This window comes from Mixophyes fleayi, chromosome 3 (assembly GCF_038048845.1).
Source record: "Mixophyes fleayi isolate aMixFle1 chromosome 3, aMixFle1.hap1, whole genome shotgun sequence".
Classification (NCBI taxonomy): Eukaryota; Metazoa; Chordata; class Amphibia; order Anura; family Limnodynastidae; genus Mixophyes; species Mixophyes fleayi.
This window is the reverse complement of record NC_134404.1, coordinates 120,225,103-120,248,377: the sequence shown is the minus strand read 5'-3', so window position 1 is coordinate 120,248,377 and position 23,275 is coordinate 120,225,103. Positions and strand designations below refer to the sequence as shown.

At 40.6% G+C, this 23,275-nt stretch overlaps 1 protein-coding gene across 1 annotated transcript in view; it reads right to left on the bottom strand.

The window, feature by feature from the left end:
* The window catches only part of LOC142143971 (putative cation-transporting ATPase 13A4), a 79,158-nt gene extending 58,294 nt beyond the window's left edge, over positions 1–20,864 (bottom strand). The window contains exons 1-4 of the mRNA XM_075202269.1: positions 20,723–20,864; positions 19,594–19,666; positions 8,011–8,139; positions 3,964–4,128 (exon numbers count right to left, since the gene is read on the bottom strand). Of these exons, the coding sequence (XP_075058370.1) occupies positions 3,964–4,128; positions 8,011–8,139; positions 19,594–19,666; positions 20,723–20,767 (412 nt within the window). The 5' untranslated portion in view covers positions 20,768–20,864. The remainder of the gene's footprint in view (positions 1–3,963; positions 4,129–8,010; positions 8,140–19,593; positions 19,667–20,722) is intronic.
* Positions 20,865–23,275: the final 2,411 nt, after the last annotated feature.

Here is a 23,275-nt window from a genome sequence, read left to right as displayed (position 1 = left end):
AGAATGCCCACTTCAAAAGAGAGTGCCCTACACGGTCATGTATCTTCTTCAACCTCCCATTCAGCACCTTCTCGCTCAGAGTGTAGGTGTGTCCCCTCCAAAACAGCCACATCAGTGCATGAAACGAACGCAGAGGCTGACAAACAAGTTGGGCACTCACAGAATCTTGAGAAAAGTGTAGCGATATCTGTAGTGAACCTAGAGGAATTACAGCTATAAGGATTAACCAATAACAACTGGGGGGGGGGGGATAAGGCCTTATCATAACTGAAGTGTAAATATGGAATATCAAATTAATCCATTGATAAATTGAGCTACTAAAAGGGTGTAAAATGTGAAGTCAGAGGGTCTGGTGTGTGTTTACTTTGCCTGCCCATCTCTAAGTTATAAGATAACAGCACCACTTTCAGGGAAAGCTGAGCAGCTTCAAAGGCCACTGGGGTGAGCTACATCTTTACATAAGAAAGAGTTTTAAAAACGAAAGAGACATTGAACAGACGGGAGGGAGCCGTTCACAGCTTGAGGTATTACACAAGGAGACCATGTGGTGAATGGTTATATTTTGTATAGGCAAATATATTTCAGTTTCCAAAATACCACTTAAAAATTAATAAAAGCAGTGATCAACCTCGTATTCATAAATATTATGATGAAGGGCAGCCCATATGTCGAATAAAGCATGCTGTCACACAGAGAAGTTGAGGAAAGGAGTATAAGCTCAACTTATACGCTGGACCTAGGCCTGTTTTGTATCAATAAATTGGTAAACTTGTAGTGTATCTATTAATAATAAAATTGGGTCTGCGTGACACTCCACAGGAAAGTTAGGTCACAAAGTAGAATTTGGTATTAAACAAGTGAACATGCGAATTGTGTGTCACGGATCAATGTAGAAATACAGCTAAGGAGACATGAATAATGGTGAAAAACATACAAGTTTATTGCTGAAGAGACTGAACAAACGATGATAATGGTCTTGTAGAAATTACCAGGTAAACACAGTTGCAGGTAAACAGGAGGTGTGGAAAAATTCCAGGCAGCAAGTACAGGGAGATGCACAGGAAAGTACCAGGTTCACAGATGAAAACAGGTCAGCAGAATGTATGTTGAGATCCCAATGCAGCATAATCACAGGAGCAAACAGGAGGAAGAATCCACAGGGTGTTACCCTCAGGAAATGACAACAGGATGGGATAACAATAACCAGCAATGACTGCTGGGAGGAACAGGTATATATAAAGGGAAAAGAAAACACACCCAGGTGCATGGGATAATTGGAGAAAGTGTTAACCCCTAATGCAAACATGAAAGGCAAGATAGCAGCACCTCTGGTGATCAGAGGTACTGCTGCAAATACACACTAATAAAGTCAAAAGGCAGGAGCTGCCAAGCAAAGCAGTATGTACTGCAAGGGGCTTGCAGGCAGATCCTGATATTGTGGTTGTAAACAGTGTCACAGACCACAACCCCTGGAGGTGGGGAAAGATGTACGAGTGTCTTTAAAAAGCGGAGACCAGTTACAAGAGAGTCAGCTCTTGGGGATCAATCTAATTGAAGGACATTCCATCCATCTCTTCTGCTTGCCTCAGCCATACAAATTATTATACACAAGTTATGCTCTGTACTTTCATCAAATTTGTTTTTATAACGGTTATACAAATAAAACATTGCATGTCAACTGTTTATTAATTGTTTTTCTATAACCTGTAAGCATTGTATTTTTTGTATATTAAATCTAAAAACTTAAGTGGTGTCCTTATTTCCCTAAAAGAATTAACAGCCTTTTATGAAGATTGCTTGACCATGCTAACCCTTGAAATGCGGAGGTGTGAATTGTGAATACATTTGTATACTAAGTCTAGTGTGTGCCTGCATGTACATTTGTGCCAAAGCCTTGAGGGGTTAAGTGTTCACCCTTTTTATTGTTGGTGTGTGCCTTGCTAACCTGTGTGTAACAAAGTGCTCATTGTGTGCCAGTGGGAGACAGTATATTGGGAATCTATTGCCCTTATTCGATAGGTGGTGAAAAAAATGAAATGGGTGTGGGTGTGCGAGCGCTGTTTGGGGGTGATTCGGCAAATCTGTAACCTGGGCGATGGGTGAGAGAAAGATTGAGTGCTGGGATTGTGTGTAACCCCATACAGTACACACTTCCGAGTCACAAGTGTGCACAGTGTGGTTTGTGACTGGTAGTTAGGAGAGGTTTCCTAACAAAATAGAGGGGATATAATTGTTTGATTGTGTGAATACATGGTAAGATATTAAAATCAGGCAGTGGCTAGAGGTGGCTAACCCTGACTGTATCCAAGAGTGCTATATGTGCTATAGTCTTATGTCTCAGATTTTGACAGTGTAGTTACAGAGCAGCCTCCTTCCCAAATTTCTCAACCATTTGAAAATGTGATGATGATTTAGACATAGAAATTTAGGATGCTACTTTGGAACTTGCAAATGTGCAAGATGAGGGGAATAACTATGGATCTGAAGATAAATGTGTTGTACTTGAACAAGCTAAAGAGGAGAATGAAGATTGTGTTGAAGTAAGGCATCCACCACTGGTACCACCTCATGCTCATAAGCGCATTGTCATGCCAGGAGATAAGACTAAAAGAGTACCTCTTGTATTTGTATTGAATTAATTAATCTAGGTCAACCGGTTTACAAAATCAAGTTCCTGGGCTCTCATGTGTGGCTAAGATTTTGTTATTGGGTGGTAATACCAAAGCATTGTGTTCTGTTCACTGACTATTCCTGTCTGCTTGGGGACAACCTCATACCCACTGACCAGTATGACCAAGCCAAGGAGATGGTGGCCTTTTGGCTGTTGACATAATAGGGGTACATTGTTGACTAGTCTGCTATTTTGATGAACAGGGTCTAGTAAAGCAGGGGGGCATATGCCCTCCCCCCCCCCCTTCCCCAGGCCAGTCCCATAGTGGGCTACCTTGGGCTGTAACACTAGGCTACATGCATTTATTTTACTTTAAAAATTTCCCAGTAGGCATGCTGATTCAAGTCTCACTCTCAGAGCTAAAATCAGTATATCTGGAGTCAGAGAGGTGGTGGTGACCACATTATGGTATTCAGAAATGAATGCCTTTGTGCACATGCCATAACAATGATGCATTACTGGACTTTAATAAAAGATACAATCCCTATGGCTTTAATTTAACTGCCATGTATTTGTTCCACTGATCTCTAACTAATTTTAGCTAGCAAGCTCACTGCAGCCTTTGTCTAAAATTTTGACACTTGTGAAGAAATCATTAAAAAATAGACTGTAAATTAATGTTAATGCTATAAATCTTCATGTAGGAACAAAAACAGCTCAAAATCACCTTTTTACTTATTTTTTAACAATTTTAACTAAAATCCAGATCCAAAACCAAAACCCATGAGGATCTCGGACAAATGAAAAACCCGTTTTTTTTCCTGTGTTTTTTTGCACATAATAATCAATAATTGTTTTAAACAGGGAGTTAACAGAATGGGAATATTTCCACATTCCATACTACTATTGTAGCATAAATTCATTGTAAAAACAAACAAAACATTTCACAAAGTCTACTTCTTACCATAGACCCCATGTATCATTAGTGGATATTCATTTAAATTACAATATATAAAATTGCACCCAGACAACAGTTAAGAAACTGTATACTTGTATTACAAAACCAACTAGGTGTACTGTATTTGGTTAGAAAACACTGCACCTTCAGTATAAACAATATCTACATCTCACAGTCACTGATTCCACCGGTTTAAACATTTTTTTCTAATGCAAATATGAACTTTTGTCTCTGTTTGCAATTATCCAGAGCTTTATTTCTTTTTGTATGGTGGTTGATTTGTATGCACCATCCCTACAAGGCAATTTGTACCAATTAATGTTTTGTTTTTTTTCATTTATTCATTTCATTTTGCTGGAGCACAAGAATTACATTTGTCTTCGTAATTCATTACCTGTCCTCATCACAACAGCTTTCACATGGTCCACAGACTTAGTCTGGATAACTTGAGTTCCACAGAAAAGGACATGTCTTTTGTAATCATGCACACTATGAACCTTCCATGGCTCTGTGTTGTCTGTGTTTGGCAGTGGGGTCTTGGTAACCGGGATACTTTCACCTTACAAAAAAGAGGTATAAAAAAAAAAAAAAAAAAAAGTAAATCTCCTAGTTTAAAAACTGACACCTCATTAGTATTTAAAGGCTCATGTGCCTTGTTACAAAAAAACTTAACCACTATTATAGGTGGAGACCATACATTTGACTCAGGCAGGCAATCTAAGTAAATACAATTAATTCAGTATGACTTAATTCAGTACAACTAACATTTTTTAAGGCTAGGCAAGAGATGAGAATTTCATATCAATTGATACTTGAGGTAAGGACATTATCTTACTAATTTGCATGCAATATATGTCACTAACATTTTAATGAAACTAAAAATAATAATAATAACAATAATTTAATAATGACAGGGTAAATTACAGGCATATTAGCAAAATAACATCAAAACAGAAAAAAAAAGATAATACCCATATTTATATGCAATAATGCACATGGTAGGAAAATAATATTTTAAAACTTAGGTTGAATCCTTTTCCTTTAGTCCATTGGGGACACCAGACATTGGGATACTGAGTGCAGCCAGTTCAAGGGCCGGTAAAATCTCAACATATGAACTGTAGTTCCGCCTCTTCCCCCTCCATACCCCACGCCTGCCGGAGCAATCAAATTATTTTTTAACTAAGCCCCACAGGACAATGTAGGAGAAATTAAAACATGGAGAACCAAAGCGTAAACGGGTGGACGTCCCCGGATGGACCAAGAGAAAAGGATTTAAGGCAAGTATAAAATCTTATTTTCCCTTTCCTCCAATTGGCTGAACCCATAGATTTGGAAACACATTAAACCAATATAAATTTTTAAGTGTGTGATTGAGGACCAGGTTGCAGCCCGACAAAGCTGCTCAGATGAGGCCTCATGCCATGCTGCCCAAGAGGCCCACGCTGAACTGGTAGAATGAGCCCTAATAATGGAACAGGATGTCATGCTCTCCTGTAAACTTGATGGATTACCAACATAATCCATCTCGCAATAGATATCTTGGACCCTGGCCAACCCTTGTTATGGGCCTCATACAGGACCAAAAGACTTTCTGTCTTGCGAATATCATGAGTCCTCTGAACATAGGTCTTCAGAACCCTGACCACATCCAGATATTGGAGAGCCCTCTTCCTCTGGAGGCCTACCGTGGACCAAGGCCAGAATCACTATATCCTGGTTAAGGTGACATCTAGAAACCGCTTTAGGTGAAAGGGAGGCTTGGCCTGAAGAACCACCATATCCTCATGGAAAAGAAGAAGAGAAGACTTGCAGGACAAAGGTACCAGCACTGAAACTCTTCTTGCAGTTGATATACCTAAAAAGGAACATTTTTCAGAGTCAGGAATTTCAATTAAACTTCTAACAAAGGTTCAAAAGGGTGAATGCTATAAAGCATCAAACACCAAATTTAGATCCCATGGAGCTGCAGGAAAAACATAAGGGGAAAGAATATGCAGAATCCTCTGTAAAAAGGTCTTAACATCTGGCAATAAAGCCAATCTTTGAAAAAAAAAAAAGATAGGAAGAGTGGACACCTGAAACTTCAGGGAATTGAGGCTCAGCCTGGCATCCAGCCCATTCAATAAGAAGATAAGGAGCCTGGGAGCATAAAAAAAAAAAGGACGACCCCTTTCTCTCACACCAGGAAACAAAGTCTCCACACTCTGTGGTAAATTTTGGGCAAAACAAGTTTCTTCACCTTGATCATGGTTTGGATCACACTATCTGACAAATCCTTTGCTAGGCGCCGTAAACCAAGTTGCAGAAATGGCCCTTGACTTAAGCCTGGTCTGAGAGGCAGCCACCATAACTGAACCGCCGACATGCTAAGGACGTCTGTGCACCAGGATCTTCGCAGGCAATCTGTAGCAATCAAGATGACCCAAACCCCTTTTCCTCCAAAGCATTGCCACCAGGGGATATATGTTAATTAGGTGAAACTGCCAAGAGACTGACATTGCGTCTACCAAGACTGCCCTTGGGTCTCTTGCCCTTGTACAAAACAAAAAAACAGGTTCACTTTGTTGTTGAACAGTGATGCCATCTGCTGAAAGATCTCAGGGTGAATAGACCATTCTCGTGGGTGAACAGTCTGCCTGTTCAGGAAGTCTGCGTCCCAGTTGTCTGCTCCTGCAATGAAGACTGCCATTATGGCCTGAAAATTTTGTGCTGTTAAACGAAAAATCTTACTGGTCTCACGCATAGCGGGATAACATCTTTCCCTCCTTCGTGGTTGAGGTAACTATATCCTTACCAATGCTCCCTGCAGCAAATGTTTCACACTGACTAGAGCGCAGTTCACTGCTCGCAATTCTAACACATTTATTGGGAGTTTTGACTTTTCCAGAGTCCAAAGTCCTGAAAGCAGGCCTGAAAAATGTTGGCCCCCCCAAATCCCAAAGGCTGGCGTCCATAGCCTCCAGAGTCCATTCCCAAATGGAGAGCAGATAACCCCTGCTGAGGATCTCCCTCCTTAGCCACCATGGGACAAGTGACACACCCTCTGGGAAAAGCGTATCATGTGGCTGAACAAACAAAGGTTGGATGGTTCCACTTGGAAGAAGATCTAATTGTAACGGTCTTGCTTGATACTCTGATTCCCCCAGAGTAAAAAGAAAAAAGCATATATAATGCATAAATAAGACAAAAGTACCCCATAATTTTATGTATGTTGATACCACCAATGTCTAGGTTTCTTATAGAGACATAAATAAGTTTAAGGCACACAGCTCATCTCATTTTCCTGGTTTCATCCAGTGACCATAACATCAAATGAAACTAAACATTGTTAAAATGTTCTATTGCTAAGAAGTACAAAAATGAGATGCCAGTAAGTTGTATGGAATAGCAAAGAACAGCATATGACAATACACATTGCAGTTGAATGTGTTGTGAACACACGAGGCAGTCTTACAGAATCACAGATGTTTGTATAATTAGAATTGTAACTAGTAGCTGTACAGTGCTGCTGTAGTGCAGGGGGGCTGCTATCACACAATGTGCTAAGAAATGGTACTGGCTGGGCAAGCATAGCAGTATTAAATTATTGTCTCAGTTGTGTCTGCAAATTGAGAGGTGGTCAGTGGCTAATCAGATAATGTGATTTATTAATTATTTACTGGGGCATTATTTTGAGGTCCTTGAAATGCCAGTATTATTAAATGAGGCAATGAAAATATAAATCAATATACTACAGTGGCCAGTTGCAGACAAGATATCCTCTCCGTGAAGATCTATACCCACACCAAGTGACCACAGTGACTGGCTGAGGTGTCAGCTTCCACGGTACATCAGTGGCGCATGCAGGGGGGTTTCTGAGTCTCCAGAAACTCCCCCCTGCGCTAACTAAGTGGCCGCTTTAGCTGCACTGTCCTATACAGCAGCCGCGGCGCTGTCAAAGAAGCGTCCGCGGCGGTGCTGTAGTGTATACAGCACCGCCGCGGACGCTTCTTAGACAGCGCCGCGGCTGCTGTATAGGACAGCGCTGAAGAATCCCTTCACAATTAAAAACGGAAGCATTATGGAAAAAGTGTTTAATATTTGATATATTTACAAATCCTGTTCCATGCATAACACTTGCTGGTTTTTATACAATTATCACAGACAAAATCTATATGGATATCTGCATTTTACAATAGTTCACGGCAAATGAATCACTACAAAAATGAAGAAATCCAAATCTGCAGTGACTTTTTTTTTTTTGCACAGTATTAAAGTTTGTCCTATATTAATGGTTAACCAACTGTTTTAAATTTGGTGTGAACCACAATTTCAAGACTGTCTGGAACAGTATTTCCCCAAAAGTAGTATCTATGGAAAAATAACACAAAGTAATTTTACAGATAGTGACAGTTAAGGATACATGAAAAATTGAGTTACAAAAGTAGTAAAACGGTACCTGTAAGCATGCTTTCATTTACTATGCAGCCTCCACTAATGAGAAGTGCATCACATGGCATAATTGTGTTTCTTTCAATCACCAAGACGTCACCAGGAGCCAAGTGACGAGATTCATCCTCAAAAACACCTATAATGAGAATAGACACTTAAAACAGGTAATAAGTTGCATAAGGGTTGGGATAAAAAAAAAAGAAGAAAGGAATGGTTGATCAAGTTTAGACCTTTAATAAAAAATAATATTTAGGTTTACTCACAGGAAGACAAAAGTAAACCTTCACTGCAGCAAATGCCAATTTAGCCTCACAGGGAGAAACACACCTTTGTGACCCTAAAAATGGCAATTGGTTAAATTCCCTGGATCACCCAATCTGGTCTTCTACTAATTATATCTATAGATACAATTTTCTTGTAAAAAGGCATCCAATCCATTTTTAAATTCTGTTTGTAAATTTACCTTCACCACCTCATGTACCAAGGTATTTCATAGCTTAAAAACACCCTTACAGTAAAGAAATTCTCCTATACCATTAGTGCATCCTTATTTCTTCAATTCGAATTTGAAAACCCTTTGTTCTCTGCATGCTCCTTGGTATGAAAAGTCCATTAAACAAATTTGTATGTAGACCTTGGCTATATTAATATATATTTCTTATGTTGCATATAAGGAATATTTTTCCAAAAGTAAGCAAACTTAGATTTAATAACTTCTCAATCATTTAACAAAAGGTAATAGAAGTTTGAATAAGTTTGCCTTCCTCAGAACCCTCTCAAATTCACAAATTCACCAATATCCTTCTTACAGTATGACAGTGTGGTATCCAAAACTGTACCCTAAACTAGGGATGTGCACCGGCGACTTTTGGTGTCTCGTGTTTTGGGTTCGGATTTGTTTCGCAAAACACCTGCCGAAAGGTTTTGGTTCGGATTTAAGGTTTTGTATTCGGATTTTTTTTTTAAAAAAGCATAAAAAGTTCAAAAATCAAGTTTTTGGGCTTATTTTCACTCCTACGCTATTATTAACCTCAATAACATTCAATAACAATCATTTCCACTAATTTACAGTGTATTCTGAACACCTCACAATATAGTTATTAGTCCAAAACGTTGCAACGAGGTATCTTTCTGGACTGCGTAGTGGAGTGGTCCCCACAATATAATTTAAAAACCCTGAACTGGTATAAATCGCACCAAAAAAATGTACCTGGACTGCTTAGAGGAGTGGTCACCACAATATAATAAGAAAACCATCAACTGGTCTGAAATCGCACCAAAAAATGTACCTGGACTGCGTAGAGGAGTGGTCACCACAATATAATTTAAAAACCCTGAACTGGTATAAATCGCACCAAAAAAATGTACCTGGACTGCGTAGAGGAGTGGTCACCACAATATAATTTAAAAACCCTGAACTGGTATAAATCGCACCAAAAAAATGTACCTGGACTGCGTAGAGGAGTGGTCACCACAATATAATAAGAAAACCATCAACTGGTCTGAAATCGCACCAAAAAATGTACCTGGACTGCGTAGAGGAGTGGTCACCACAATATAATTTAAAAACCCTGAACTGGTATAAATCGCACCAAAAAAATGTACCTGGACTGCGTAGAGGAGTGGTCACCACAATATAATTTAAAAACCCTCCACGGGTCTGAATTCCCAAAAAATTTTTTATGGACTGCGTAGTGGGGTGGCCCTGGGACCCAATTTGATACCGGGGCCAAAATATAATAAATACAACCTCAACTGGTCAGAATTCAACCAAACAAGTATCTGGACTGCGTAGTGGAGTGGCCCGGTACTAAATTTGGTACCGGGGCCACAATACCTCATATATAATATATTAACACTACACTAATTCTAGCACGTCAATACCTCTTGTTTTAAATAATGACAGGGCATTTGACTTTTGATTTAGTTTTTTGAATTTGTTAACATTTTCTTTTACTTTTTGAACATGGCAAACGACTGTTGAATGGTCACATAATGCCAAAAAAAGAGTTGCAAGATGGAATTGTCCTTGGGCCCTCCCACCCACCCTTATGTTGTTGAAATAGGACATGCACACTTTAACAAACCAATCATTTCAGCGACAGGGCCTACCAAACAACTGTGGCTGAAATGATTGGTTTGTTTGGGCCCCCACACCAAAAAAACAATTCATCTCTCCCTGTACAAAGTATAAACTAAACAGGCTCTACTGAGGAAAGATGTCGTCCTCATCCTCAACCTCTGATTCCTCTCCCCCTACAGTGTGTACTTCCTCCTCATCACACATTATCAATTCGTCCCCGCTGGACTCCACAACCACAGGTCCCTCTGTACTATTTGGAGGGCAGTGCTGTACTTCATTGAGGAATTGATTATTCATTTTTATAAACATCATTTTTTCAACGTTCTGCGGAAGCAACCTCCTTCGCCGCTCACTGACCAGGTTCCTCGCTGCACTAAAAACGCTTTCCGAGTACACACTGGAGGGGGGACAACTCAGGTAAAATAGAGCCAGTTTGTACAGGGGCTTCCAAACTGCCTTTTTTTCCTGCCAGTAACAGTATGGACTGTCTGACATGTCTATTTGGATGGTGTCAGCAAAATAATCCTCCACCATTTTTTCAATTGTGACAGCATCCAATGCAGCAACAGTAGACATGTCTGCAATGGTTGGCAGGTCTTTCAGTCCGGACCAGATGTTATCAGCATCCCCGCCAGCGGCTCTTTTAGGAAAACTGAGCTTTTTCCTCGCAGCCATAGATGTGGAAGAAAATGAGGGTGGAGCTGTTGGCATGTCACGGTCCTCTTCAGAGGACAATCTCCTGACCAGCAGGTCTTTGCACCGCTGTAGACTTGTGTCCGCCGGAAACAGAGGCACAACATACGCTTTAAACCGAGTATCGAGCACGGTGGCCAGAATGTATTTCTCTGACTTTAAAAGAGTGACCACCCTCGGATCCTAGCAAAGCATACGAAGTGCTACATCCACAAGAGCTACATGCTTGGTGTAATCGCAACGGTTTACCAGCTCCTCCCTCACTTTCTCCAGCTGCTTCTGCAACAGCCTGATCAGGGGAATCACCTGACTCAAGCTGGCAGTGTTGGAACTGACTTCTCGTGTGGCAAGTTCAAACGGCTGGAGAACCTTGCACAACACGGAAATCAGTCTCCACTGCGCTTGACTCAGGCGCATCCCCACTCCTTTGCCTATGTCGTAGGTGGCTGTGTAGGCCTGAATGGCCTTTTGCTGCTCCTCCATCCTCTGCAGCATATAGAGGGTGGAGTTCCAGCGCGTCACAACCTCTTGTTTGAGGTGATGGCAGGGCAGGTTCATGGTTTTTTGATGTGCCTCTAGTCTGCGGTAGGCACTGGCTGAATGCTGAAAGTGTCCAGCAATTTTGCGCGCCACCGCAAGCATCTCCTGCACACCCCTGTCACTCTTGAGGTAATGCTGCACCACCAAATTAATGGTGTGGGCAAAACATGGGACGTGCTGGAAATTGCCCATATTTAATGCCCGCACAATGTTACTGGCATTGTCTGACACCACAAATCCCCATGAGAGTCTAAGTGGGGTAAGCCACTGGGAGATAATTTCCCTCAATTTCTCTAATATGTTGTCAGCGTTGTGCCTCTTATTAAAGCCTGTAATACACAATGTTGCCTGCCTTTGCACGAGCAGCCATTTTGGAGATGCTGCTACTGATGCAGCTGTTGCTGCGGAAGGGGATGCATCTACCCAGTGGGCTGTCACAGTCATATAGTCCTTTGTTTGCCCAGAACCACTTGTCCACATGTCCGTGGTTAAGTGGACAGTGGGTACAACCGCATTTTTTAGAGCACTGAGGACACTTGTTCGTACTTCTCTGTACATCTTTGGTATCGCCTGCCTAGTGAAGTGGAATCTCGACGGGATTTGGTACCGGGGACGCAATACCTCCATCAACCCTCTAAATCCCACTCCACTGATGGCGGACACCGGGCGCACGTCTAACACCAACATTGCAGTTACAGCCGCAGTTATACGCTTTGCAATAGGGTGACTACTATCGTATTTTGTGGTCATGGCAAACGACTGTTGGACGGTCAATTGTTTTGTGAAAGACTTAGCGGTCTTACGACTTCCCCTCTGGGAAGATGACCGACTAACAACAGCAACAGCAGCAGTGGCAGTAGTAGGCATACCGCTGCAGGATTCCTCGGATGAATCCCGTATTGAGGAGGACTCAGTCTGGCTGCTGACTTGGGCTGCAGGACTGAATCTGATGGAGATTGTGGAGGAAGTTGACGAGGAGGGTGTTGCTGGTGTGTATCCAACTGGACCACGGGATTTAGGTGTCCCTGTACCGATGACGGTCCTAGCCCCAGTTCCTGAACTAACCACTGAACTATGAAGGTTATTCAGGTGATGTATAAGGGAGGATGTCCCTAGGTGGGCAAGATCCTTACCCCTGCTTATTTGAGCTTTACATAAGCTACATATGGCCATACATTGGTTGTCTGGATTTGGATAAAAATAACTCCAGACCGAAGAGGTGCATTTTTTGGTCTTCTAACCAGGCATGACGATGGGCTTTTTCATCCCATGGACATCAGCTGTTTCCCCCCTTGGTGCCTCATTTACAATAACCACATCACCATCAAGTTCCTCCACAGCGCCAGCTACATCATCAATAGCCTCCTCCCGAGCCACCTCTTCCCATACAGTGATGGGAAGGTCAGGCTTGACAACCACCAACACACTTGGACTCGCCTTGGGGATTTGTGATAATTTCTCTTTAGAAGGCAGAGTTGTTTGCTGTTTTGTTGCTGACAGCATAACTCTCTTAAATTTTTTGTAGGGGGGGGGGGGAGGAGGAGGAGGGCTAAGATCCTTGGGTGAAGCTGAACCACTAGTCATGAACACGGGCCAGGGCCTAAGCCGTTCCTTAACACTCCGTGTCGTAAATGGCATATTGGCAACTTTACGTTTCTATGCAGATGATTTTAAGTTTCTCTTTTTGCTACTTTTACTGAACTTGGGCTTTTTGGATTTTACATGCCCTGTACTAGGAGATTGGGCATCGGGCTTGCCAGACGACGTTGATGGCATTTCATCGTCTATGTCATGACTAGTGGCAGCAGCTTCAGCATTAGGAGGAAGTGGGTCTGGATCTTTACCTACTTTATCCTCCAAATTTTTGGTCTCCATTATATGTAGCACAAGAGACTCCAGAATGTGTGAACTTGGTAATATTTCAGTACCAATGGGCTTATACTGCAGGATTGGTTTTGCAAATTTTGTTGTAATTAAAAAAAAAATTAATTCGTTTTTTGTATTTTTTTTTAATTACTTTTTTTTATTTTTTTAAACACTTGGGAATAATGGGGAAATAACTATGCCCTTAGAAGCACAGAGCACAGGACACAGGACCACTGGACTGAACAGGACACAGCACAGGACCCAGCAGCACCACTGAACTCAGAAGGACAGAGCACAGGACACAGCACCACTGGACTGATACTGCAGAACACAGCACAGCACATAACTAAACAGCACAGCATGAGATCTACCAGGACAGAGGACCACCTAACACACCGTCCCTCTACCCTGATCAATGCCCGAGTGAAGATGGCGGCGACTAGCGGGGAATTTATAGGATCCGAGTATCGCGAGATCTGACAGCGGGATTATGACTCCGAGCCTCGGTTTCAAGTTTTCATTTGGCGCCAATATCCGGATCTGTCTCGGATCCGACTCTGATCGGAAACGTTCGGGTGGGCTCGGATTCACGAAATCCGAGTGCGCTCATTTCTACCCTAACCCGCAGAGGAGTTTTGAGCCATTTGGCAAGTGTAAATTATATTTATCCATGTACCACCAAGTAGACTATATCAGAGTCGTAGGGAGAGCGGTGCGACCACCAGGGCCGCCGAGAGGGGGGAGGCGGATACTAATTACGCGAGCATGCCAGGTGTTGAAAGTTGAAAGAAGCCAATACAGAGGTAAGTAAAGGAATGGAGGCAGAGAAGCACAGTGTGAGGAAAAGGTGGGGGGGCGACGACGACAGCATGGCACAGTGTGATGAAGGGGGACCAGATGAAGGGGGGGGGAGCAGCATAGAAAGCGCAGTTTGATCATAAGGGGGCACAGCGTGGTTGTGATGAAGGGGCACAGTAATGTGTGATGGCACAGGGTCCATGTAGCAATGTAGTTTGTGTGGGGTAGGTGGTGGCTAATTAATGTGTGCTATTTTGTTAGTGGGGCAATTTAATATGGGGTGGTTTGGGGGCTATTGAATGTGGGTGTGAGTTTGGGGAGAATGAGGTCTATTAAATGTGATTATGAATAATTTAATGGCAGTGATGGTTGAGGGAAATAGGTATATTTATGAAATGTAAATACTAGTTATTTATTGCTGGGGCTGTTTGCACGGAGGGAAATAGGTTAATTAAAATGGGAATACTATTATTTTAAATGTTGAGGCTGGAGGAAGGCCTAAATATTACTCGTGGCTGCTACTGATTTAATCCCCGGGGCTGGTTGGAATTTTCTAAATGTACCCAAATAGGGCCCCCAACATTCCAGGATCCAGACAAGCCGCAACTAAAAAAAAATACAGCAGCCACAGGTGGTGAAAGTGACAAGAACAGGTAGGAGAGAGCAGGACAGTCTATGAAATGTTGTGATTCTAGTGGGACAAGCCTAAATTTTGGCGAGTGTTCTGTCCAATGTAAGGGGCAGGCCAAGATTGTTAACTCTTATATACACACTGCATTGTTTATATACTATACTATGGTGGTAGATGTCCCTAAAGTCAGGAGTGCACAACAATGCAGGTTTTTTTTTCTGTAGGAGGGTGGCCTAGTGTTTTTCACCTGCTAGCCACGCCCCCAATCGTATGTAGACAGTTACAGACACTTTTGCAATTTTTTCCCCCATGCTCAACTATAAGGGGGGCCCCATGAAGTTGTTGTATCAAGGCCCTGAATTCCTCTTGGCAGCCCTGGCGACCGCCGCTATATGCAGCTCCCAGATGGTCCCAGTGCACTTAACACAGGGCTGACATTTTTGAGTGACAGGAAACCAGCAGAGTGAGAAAGACGCCAGCTCCCTGCAGTGTACACGACGTGCACATGTGACAGAGGACGCTGCATAGAGGAGTCTACACTGAAAAAAGAAGCAGAAAGAAGACAGAAGACTGCAGAGCAAAGAGAAGACAGAACAGGAAGAAGCAGAATGCAGACAAGGAAAGCTGAGGAGCCGTAACGCAAGTATATTGCTGGAAAAAAAAAACCACCACACACACACACGGGGAGAGAGGGGGCCATAAGTAGTAATAAATAAGTACTACATTTAAAAAGGTGGTGATGTGTTTCAGTAATAATCTCTATTACATGTGGTGGAAACTGCCATTAATTTGATTGTGGGGCTGGTGGGGGAAATATGCCATTGTATTAAATAGGAATGCTGTTAATGCCAGGGCTGGTGAGGGGTGAAATTGATTGGTTTGTTAAATGTGAATGCTTTTAATTTAAATGGGGTTGGTTAGGGGTAAGAAGACCTAATTATTAAATGCAGGTGCTATTTAATTTTAGATTGGGGCTATACAGCTATACAGGGGGAAAGTAAGCATTGTTCATTAATTGTGAAAGCTATTAATTAATTTCTGGGGCTGATTGGATATAAGAAGGCCTGTTAAACAAAAAAACTAATTATTTAATGTCAGAGTGGTTGGGTGGTCTAGTGTTTAATGAACGCTCGACATTCCAGGAGGTGCATAGCATCTCTTTTCCAAACAGGGAACCCAACAGTCCAGAATCCAGCTAAGCAGAAACAGATTTTAAGACAATGGCAGCAGCACCAGGTAGAAATGTCTCCTGTGGCTGTGCGTTCCTGCAAGTGTATGGGAAGGGGGAAGGGGGGTGCCAGTGCTCTGTCTTGCCCAGGGCATTAAAATGTTTAGTTACGGCACTGGACTATATAAATGATCGAACAATATATAAACATATACAAGTCATTATAAACAATCACCCTAAATGTCTGCTGGGATATTAAGAGGTCTCCATTTAATGTGTGATTACAACCAAACCCAAATTCATACCAGTGAAAGAAAACAAACATAAATATACAATGCTCTTTATATTGAAATCATCCAACAAGTAAAAGAGTATTGTCACTATCAGAGACAAAATATTAAAACAGAGACTCTCCTGGGAAATTAGCAACATACGGCAACCATATACTGTTTTTCTGCGAAAATGCTGGTTCTGCATCAGATGAAATTTGCAAGCCTATTTTGAATAAAATCAACTTTTCCTTGTGGGAGAAATTTAGCTCTATTATCCCGAGTTCCCGGTTAAAAGAGTCTTGATACTTTTATTGTATTGCAATAAATGAATAATTGGCCAATGACATCCATGTACACATCATTTATATAGCGCCACTAATTCCGCAGCGCTGTACAGAGAACTCACTCACATCAGTCCCTGCCCCATTGGAGCTTACACTCTAAATTCTCTAACATACATACATACCTACCTACCAGACACAGACTATGGCCAATTTGATAGCACTCAATTAAACTAGTAGTATGTTTTTGGATTGTGGGAAGAGTACCTGGAGGAAACACGGGGAGAACATACAAACTCCTCACAGATAAGGTATTGGTCAGGAATTGAACTCATGACCTCAGTGCTGTGAGGCAGAAGTGCTAACCACTAAGTCACCGTGCTGCCCACATAAACAAAAATTGAATGCTGTTGATCATGACAGGTGAATGCTCCCGGTTAATCTAGAGAGGTCTTCTCTACTAAATATATGTAAAAAGTTGATCAAATCAGCCTAGTTACTGCATAAAAGTAATCACTGATGTCACAAATGTAATCATGTATACACTTGCGTGTCAGCAAATCACATGCCCTTTACACGACATTTCGTAATCTCACTGACACTGAAAGTACCCAGCATATTTAGCCAGAGGAAGTAATGTGGAGGACTCAGCTGGGTATCCAAGGCCCGGTGAGTCCTTCTAGTATGATTCTTGTGCAACAGCGGCAAATCAGGTGTAATTCGCCACTGGTTCTGTGTGCAGTGGGACAGGGAGCCAATCAAAGCTCCCTACCCGGCTTTCAGTTTTTGGCATGGTGGCAGCGAGCCAAACAGCTCATCATACAGCCACCCAGCAGCCATTTAGGTCGTATTGTGCCGCCATTTTGCCAGTTCGACATCGGAGCATGAAGAAATAGGAACGCCAGAAGACGGAGATGAAGACAGAAGACGTTGCAGAAGACACCGAAAGCTGAGAGCCCTTGCAGGCCTAAGAGCTACTCTGCCCGCAACAGCAACCATAGGGGGGAACACCGGGATCAAGCCAAGATGGCAGATTGCCCTGAAGAGCCAGGTAGGGCCCCTGTGGATACCACTTTTTTCGGGCCCATGCGAGTACTACATTCTGCTCTCTTATTTTCCCACAGAAGGGCACAAGGCCACCAATTCATTATAGCACAAGGCCCTGGGAACCCTTAGCAGGGCACAGAGCCCCTGATCTAGTGTGGGTGTTAAGGCACCATACACCTTGTGTGGGTGTTGAGGAACCAGGCTTCCCGAGTTCATGTCTTGGAACACTAGGTCCCTGACTAGCGAGCTCTAGGTTCTCGAGTGGCAGAGCACGAGGCCCTTGAACAGGCTCGGAAATGGCACAAAGTCCAGAGTCCCAAAGGGACAGGTTTAAAGACCTGAGGATCCAGGCGGAGGCTTGAGGTACAACTAGGTGCCAGATGATACAGGTGGGCCAGGGCAGGCAGGGAGTAGCAGGTTGCCAGAATACGCAGGAACATGTAGTCTCATGTCATGCCAGTATTTACAGTCAGGTTGCTGACAGGTATTGTTGACACTTGTAGTTCTAGTTCCACAAAAAAATCTTAAAATTGTATTACTTTTTACTATTACCCTGGTATCCAACCCAGAGAGATTGAGGGAACTCTCTGCCTATCTACTTATGTCCTCAGACATACAAATAAAGCACCAATACTCCAGACTGGTCTTCAGAAGCCACACCGGCACGTTTATTGTAGAGCCATGGACAGCTGAAGTTTACATTTCTTTTTCTTATCAAAATTATATTTCAACGTAGAAAAGTTTAATCACCTTCTATTCTTTATCACACTAAGTGGTACCTCTGACCCACTTTTTAAGTTTGCTGAAAACATGCACAATATTCATTACTTATTTATATATCAGAAAGTGACAGATGTTAATCCTTATTACTTGTTCCCGGATTTGATGTGCACAAATGCGGCATGGAGCACTGTCCCATTGAGTCACTGAGTTTGACAAAGCACAAAGGATCTTCAGTAATAACTTTGCCATTATGGAAACTGTATCACAATTCACACTTAATACTCTCCACTGAAACAGGTTCTCTTTTCTGTTTTAATACACTTTTTTTTACCTTGGTGTCTCAGTCCCCAATGTCCTGGGAACAGCATCCACTCCTCTCCAAATGCGCTCTTCTCTCTCCCAGCCTCCTCCTCTTCCGATCTCCTCTTCTCTCTCTCCGATATACCAACCACCACTCATGTGTACACAATCCTATTATACATAGCTTGCGCCCCCTAGCTGCCTCTTCAAACATTTTATGCACAGTGAAACAAATCTGAATTTTGCAGCCCAGTTATCCAATCAGGCCCAAATAGAGATAGGAAACAATTAACCCTGTCACCTGTCTATTAAAGGCTAGCATTACCGGTAGAAGCAGACAATGCACAATTATCTGCATTTTTGGCTTTTTTTGCTAAAGTGTAATATATATATATATATATATACACATATACATATACACACACACACACACACTAGTAGTGTAGCCATACAGTGGCTACACCTATATACCAGTGTGATTTATTGATCAGGTTCTTGCTAGAAACCTCAACTAAGCAGTATATCTACTGGCCACGGAAAACTAAACTGTTTGACATTCCTTAATTGTTTTGTTCATTATGCAAATAAATGTTGGTTCAATCGCAAGATCAGCATGGGGGACATAGCTAATGTGATATTTGCTTACAATAGCATGTTTGTAATGTGAATTTACCACGCTTACTTCCTGCATTCAGGTGGTTATTTAAATGCTTATCCAAAATATTCCCACAATGATGACGTATCGTGTTGCTCCTGTCCCACAACACCCACAGAATTTTGATATATTTCCATTCACACAACAGACACTAGATTGTCTGCAGTGAACAAAAGAAGAAGAGAAAGATTAGGAAGTTACTCTGTCCTGTGACTCTGTTTTCTGAACAATATCTAGACTGGTAACTCTGGCATTTACAGGTTATTTATCAACATGGGTGCCAACTTGTGCAGTCCTGTAGCCATAGCAACCAATTAGCCATTGGCTATGGAATTAAATTTGACTGCTACACTTAAATTTTTTTCTAAAGTAAATTTATTGGAAATTCTAAATTCCTCTGGAAAGCTTTGTATCTTCCTATGCATTTTCTGTACCCACGAACAGTAATTTAAAATAAAAATAAAACAATATAAAATATAAACACACACAAACACCTGAAGAAATGTATTTTAATCTTCTGGCACGCAACTCACCTTTCTGTTTTCCAAATACAGAAACCTTGATGTTATTATGAGATTCAACTAGTCTGTGCAGTTTAACTGATTGCTGTAAATTGGGGGAAACAGATGTGTGTAAAAAGTGTTAGAAGAACAAAGCAAGGAAGATATTGGAAGACAATTACTGCTAGATCTTTCATTCGTCAAGTGAGAGAAAAAACAGTTTAAAAACTGCTTATTTGAGAGAGAGTATGTTTGTGTGTATGAGATATATATACACACACACACACACACACACACACACAAGTTAACCCGTGCATGATACTCATGCATTCTAGTCAAATCAAGCTACTTAAGGTGTTAAAAAGGTTCTTGTCATGCATTTGGGCCATAGCCCAGGCCTCAACCACCAACCACTCCCCACTGTCACCCCCGGCAACCACCAACCACTCCCAACTGTCACTTCTCCTTCAAGAAATATATATATATATATTTATTTTATTTTTTTTTAAAATCTCTATAAAACACTTTTAACAATTAACAAACTAAATTAACAAATTAAAAACATCTTAGTATACCAAATTTCAGCCCTTTCTGAATTTTTTTTTACACACACACTAAGAATTTAGTAGGTCAGTGTATAACTCTGCCCAGCAGGTGGCGCTGCAGCTTGGTTTTATTTTTTACACACACACACACACACACACGACAGACAGACTAACACACGCCACTAGACATTTATATATTAGAGAGATATAGATTTATATATTAGAGAGATATATATATATATATATATATATATATATATATATATATATATATATATATATATAACACACACACACACACACACACACACACACACACATATACATACACATACATACACACACACACACTCTATTTTACACACACTTCTCTAAGACTTAAACTATATTAATAATGGAAACCCTGTCCTAATATTTTATTTCGTTTCACATGCATAGATTCCAGGTAATACACCATAACAATATAGTTATAACATAATCAACTACTTCTTTCACTAATCTGTTTACATGTGTACAATGTCTATTATACATCAGCACAATTCATAAGACCACTCTGCAGCCAATCTCCTTCACTGTAGAACACAGAAAAATCCTATAAAATGAATAAAGATACTTACCTGCCTTAGTGTGTACACGGACAGACAGATACAAATTAGCGACATGACTATAATGGCCACAGAATATTCGATGTATTCCTCAGCAAACCAGAGGCATACGCTGAAGAGTTGGAACACATAGAAAGGATTTAAAACCTACAAAAAAAGTGAAAATAAAATTAGAATATCAAGATATTATTTTTAAATTTACATATTTAGTTTTATACATCTATTGAAAAAATGTATTATTCATTCATTTGAAACAGTATAACTGCCACTACCAGATACATAAAGAATATGGGATTCTTATGCTAACTCAAAGCTGTCCGTATTTGAATCTTCTTTACTGAAGCCAAGCAAACAAATTTGCCATTACATATTGTGTTAGTTTGTCACTCTATTTATGCTAGTATTTTATTAGTTGTACTCTTGGTAACCAGATACAGTGTCACACATTCCCAACACAACCCCTGATAACATGATACAGGGTCATTCCTTACAGATATAATCCTTCTTGCTGATGCAATCCCTGACTACTGTTCCCCTGAAGGCATCTCCTGTTGTAACATTCTCTCCAGAACCCTCCTATGTCCTAAGGGCTTCACTATACACACACACACACACACACACACACACACACACACACACACGTCAGAGACTTGCAACCAAACACTCCTTTAAAAAGGTCCTCGTTGGCCAACTACACCTCAGACTCTTGATTTCTGATTATTTTTCTATCTGATTACAACCCATAAATTCTGGGAACAACCACTGACTGCACAGGTACAGTGACTGATTGATCCAATTTTTGGTGGATTCTCGCATAATTAGAAAAAAGTCTCTCTGTAAACTTGTCTGACTGTTACTGCACCTCATTATCACTATTTTGTAAGGGCCTGCAGCAATAGCAAAGCCGGCATGCTCATACATACCCTGATGTCATCAGCCCCAATGATGAAGTGGAGAACAGAACGTAAGGAACAAATAAAACAAAAAAACTACACACACAAATATGCATGTGTGTGTGATATATATATATATATATATATATATATATATATATATATATATATATATATATATATATATATATATATATACACACACACACACACATATATATACACATACACATATATATATATATATATACATACATACACACACACACACACACACACACACACCACAAAACGATGTTGTCAGAGGGAGTAGCTTTGCCCATGTGATTACGATTCATGCGAAGTGTGACTTAAATATGAAAAATTAGGTTTTAAGCAAAAACTCTTTTTACTCATTTTAATTTGCGGAGAGCACAGGATATTCATACGGGGAAATTTTTTTTTTGCTAAGTGCACACTCAATGATTCAAGCCAAAGCTAAAAAGTCAAAGCCTTAGAAAATAGAGCAGATAAGGACACTCGCAACATTAATTGGACTACTCACAATAAATTGCTAATTACATCATTCATAAAATTACCTGATAATCAACATAACCGACTAATGACACCACATGAAACATTTAAAACAATACCTCACTGAGATCATACATCCACTAGGACATAAATGATTCCATCAGCAATCAACGATTATGGCAATTCATGTATGATCATAAATAACAGAAGTACAAAACACTGAGATTTTCATTTAAAGCGATTTACTGCTGAATGTCTTTTACTACCACAATAATCATGGAAAGTAAACAGATGACCTTACTACCAGTTAAAAGGAGAACAGTATCTCTGATGTACAGTCCAGGCGGCAGGGATTATATTAATTTCATTTTTGTCTAGAAGCTTAGTGAAGTAGAAGGCTGTGCATGACACCAATGAAGGAGAAATAAGGTTTTGTTCTTGAAATACTCAACTATATATACACCGATGATAGTGTATATAGGCATAATAAAAAAAAATTATGTATTTCTGTGGTGCTGAATAATAATGCAGCTTTGATTTTTAGCTCACATTGTCATTGCTGAATCTGTGGAATGACCACATTAATTATGTAGTTTTGTATGTGAATTTATGGCTGTTGGTAAAGACAGTTAAGAATGTGCACAATCCAAAATCCTGTAAAAGTTAAAAAAACAAATTGTGGTCGCCCCAAACCATGTTCTAACTTGCAACACATTTTTCTGTACTGTTGATGTGTGAGTATGACTGCCTAGAAACACAGACTCACCTAAAGTGAATGCAGTCTGGCAGAGATGAGCAAAAACAATTCGTTCATTTTTGTAATTTGTGTGATTAGGGGATCTAAAATATTTTGTATTTAGTTCACTCATATTAATTAGCAGAAAAAAAAAAAAAATATATATATATATATATTTAAAAAAGTATGGTCAAGCTGTGCTTCCAGATATACATAACAGGAAAATTTTCAAACCTCATTGGCTCAAAGTTCATAGCCCAAACAAGATTTAGGCACAAATATTACTCCAGTTTCACAAATTAAGTTCGTTAACTCAGATCACTTGATAATCCAATCCTTCTGGCTCCTTGTTAGCATTAAACAATAAGACAATTAAAATAAATGAAATAAAATGTTATAATAATACTTGTCGTTATATACAAT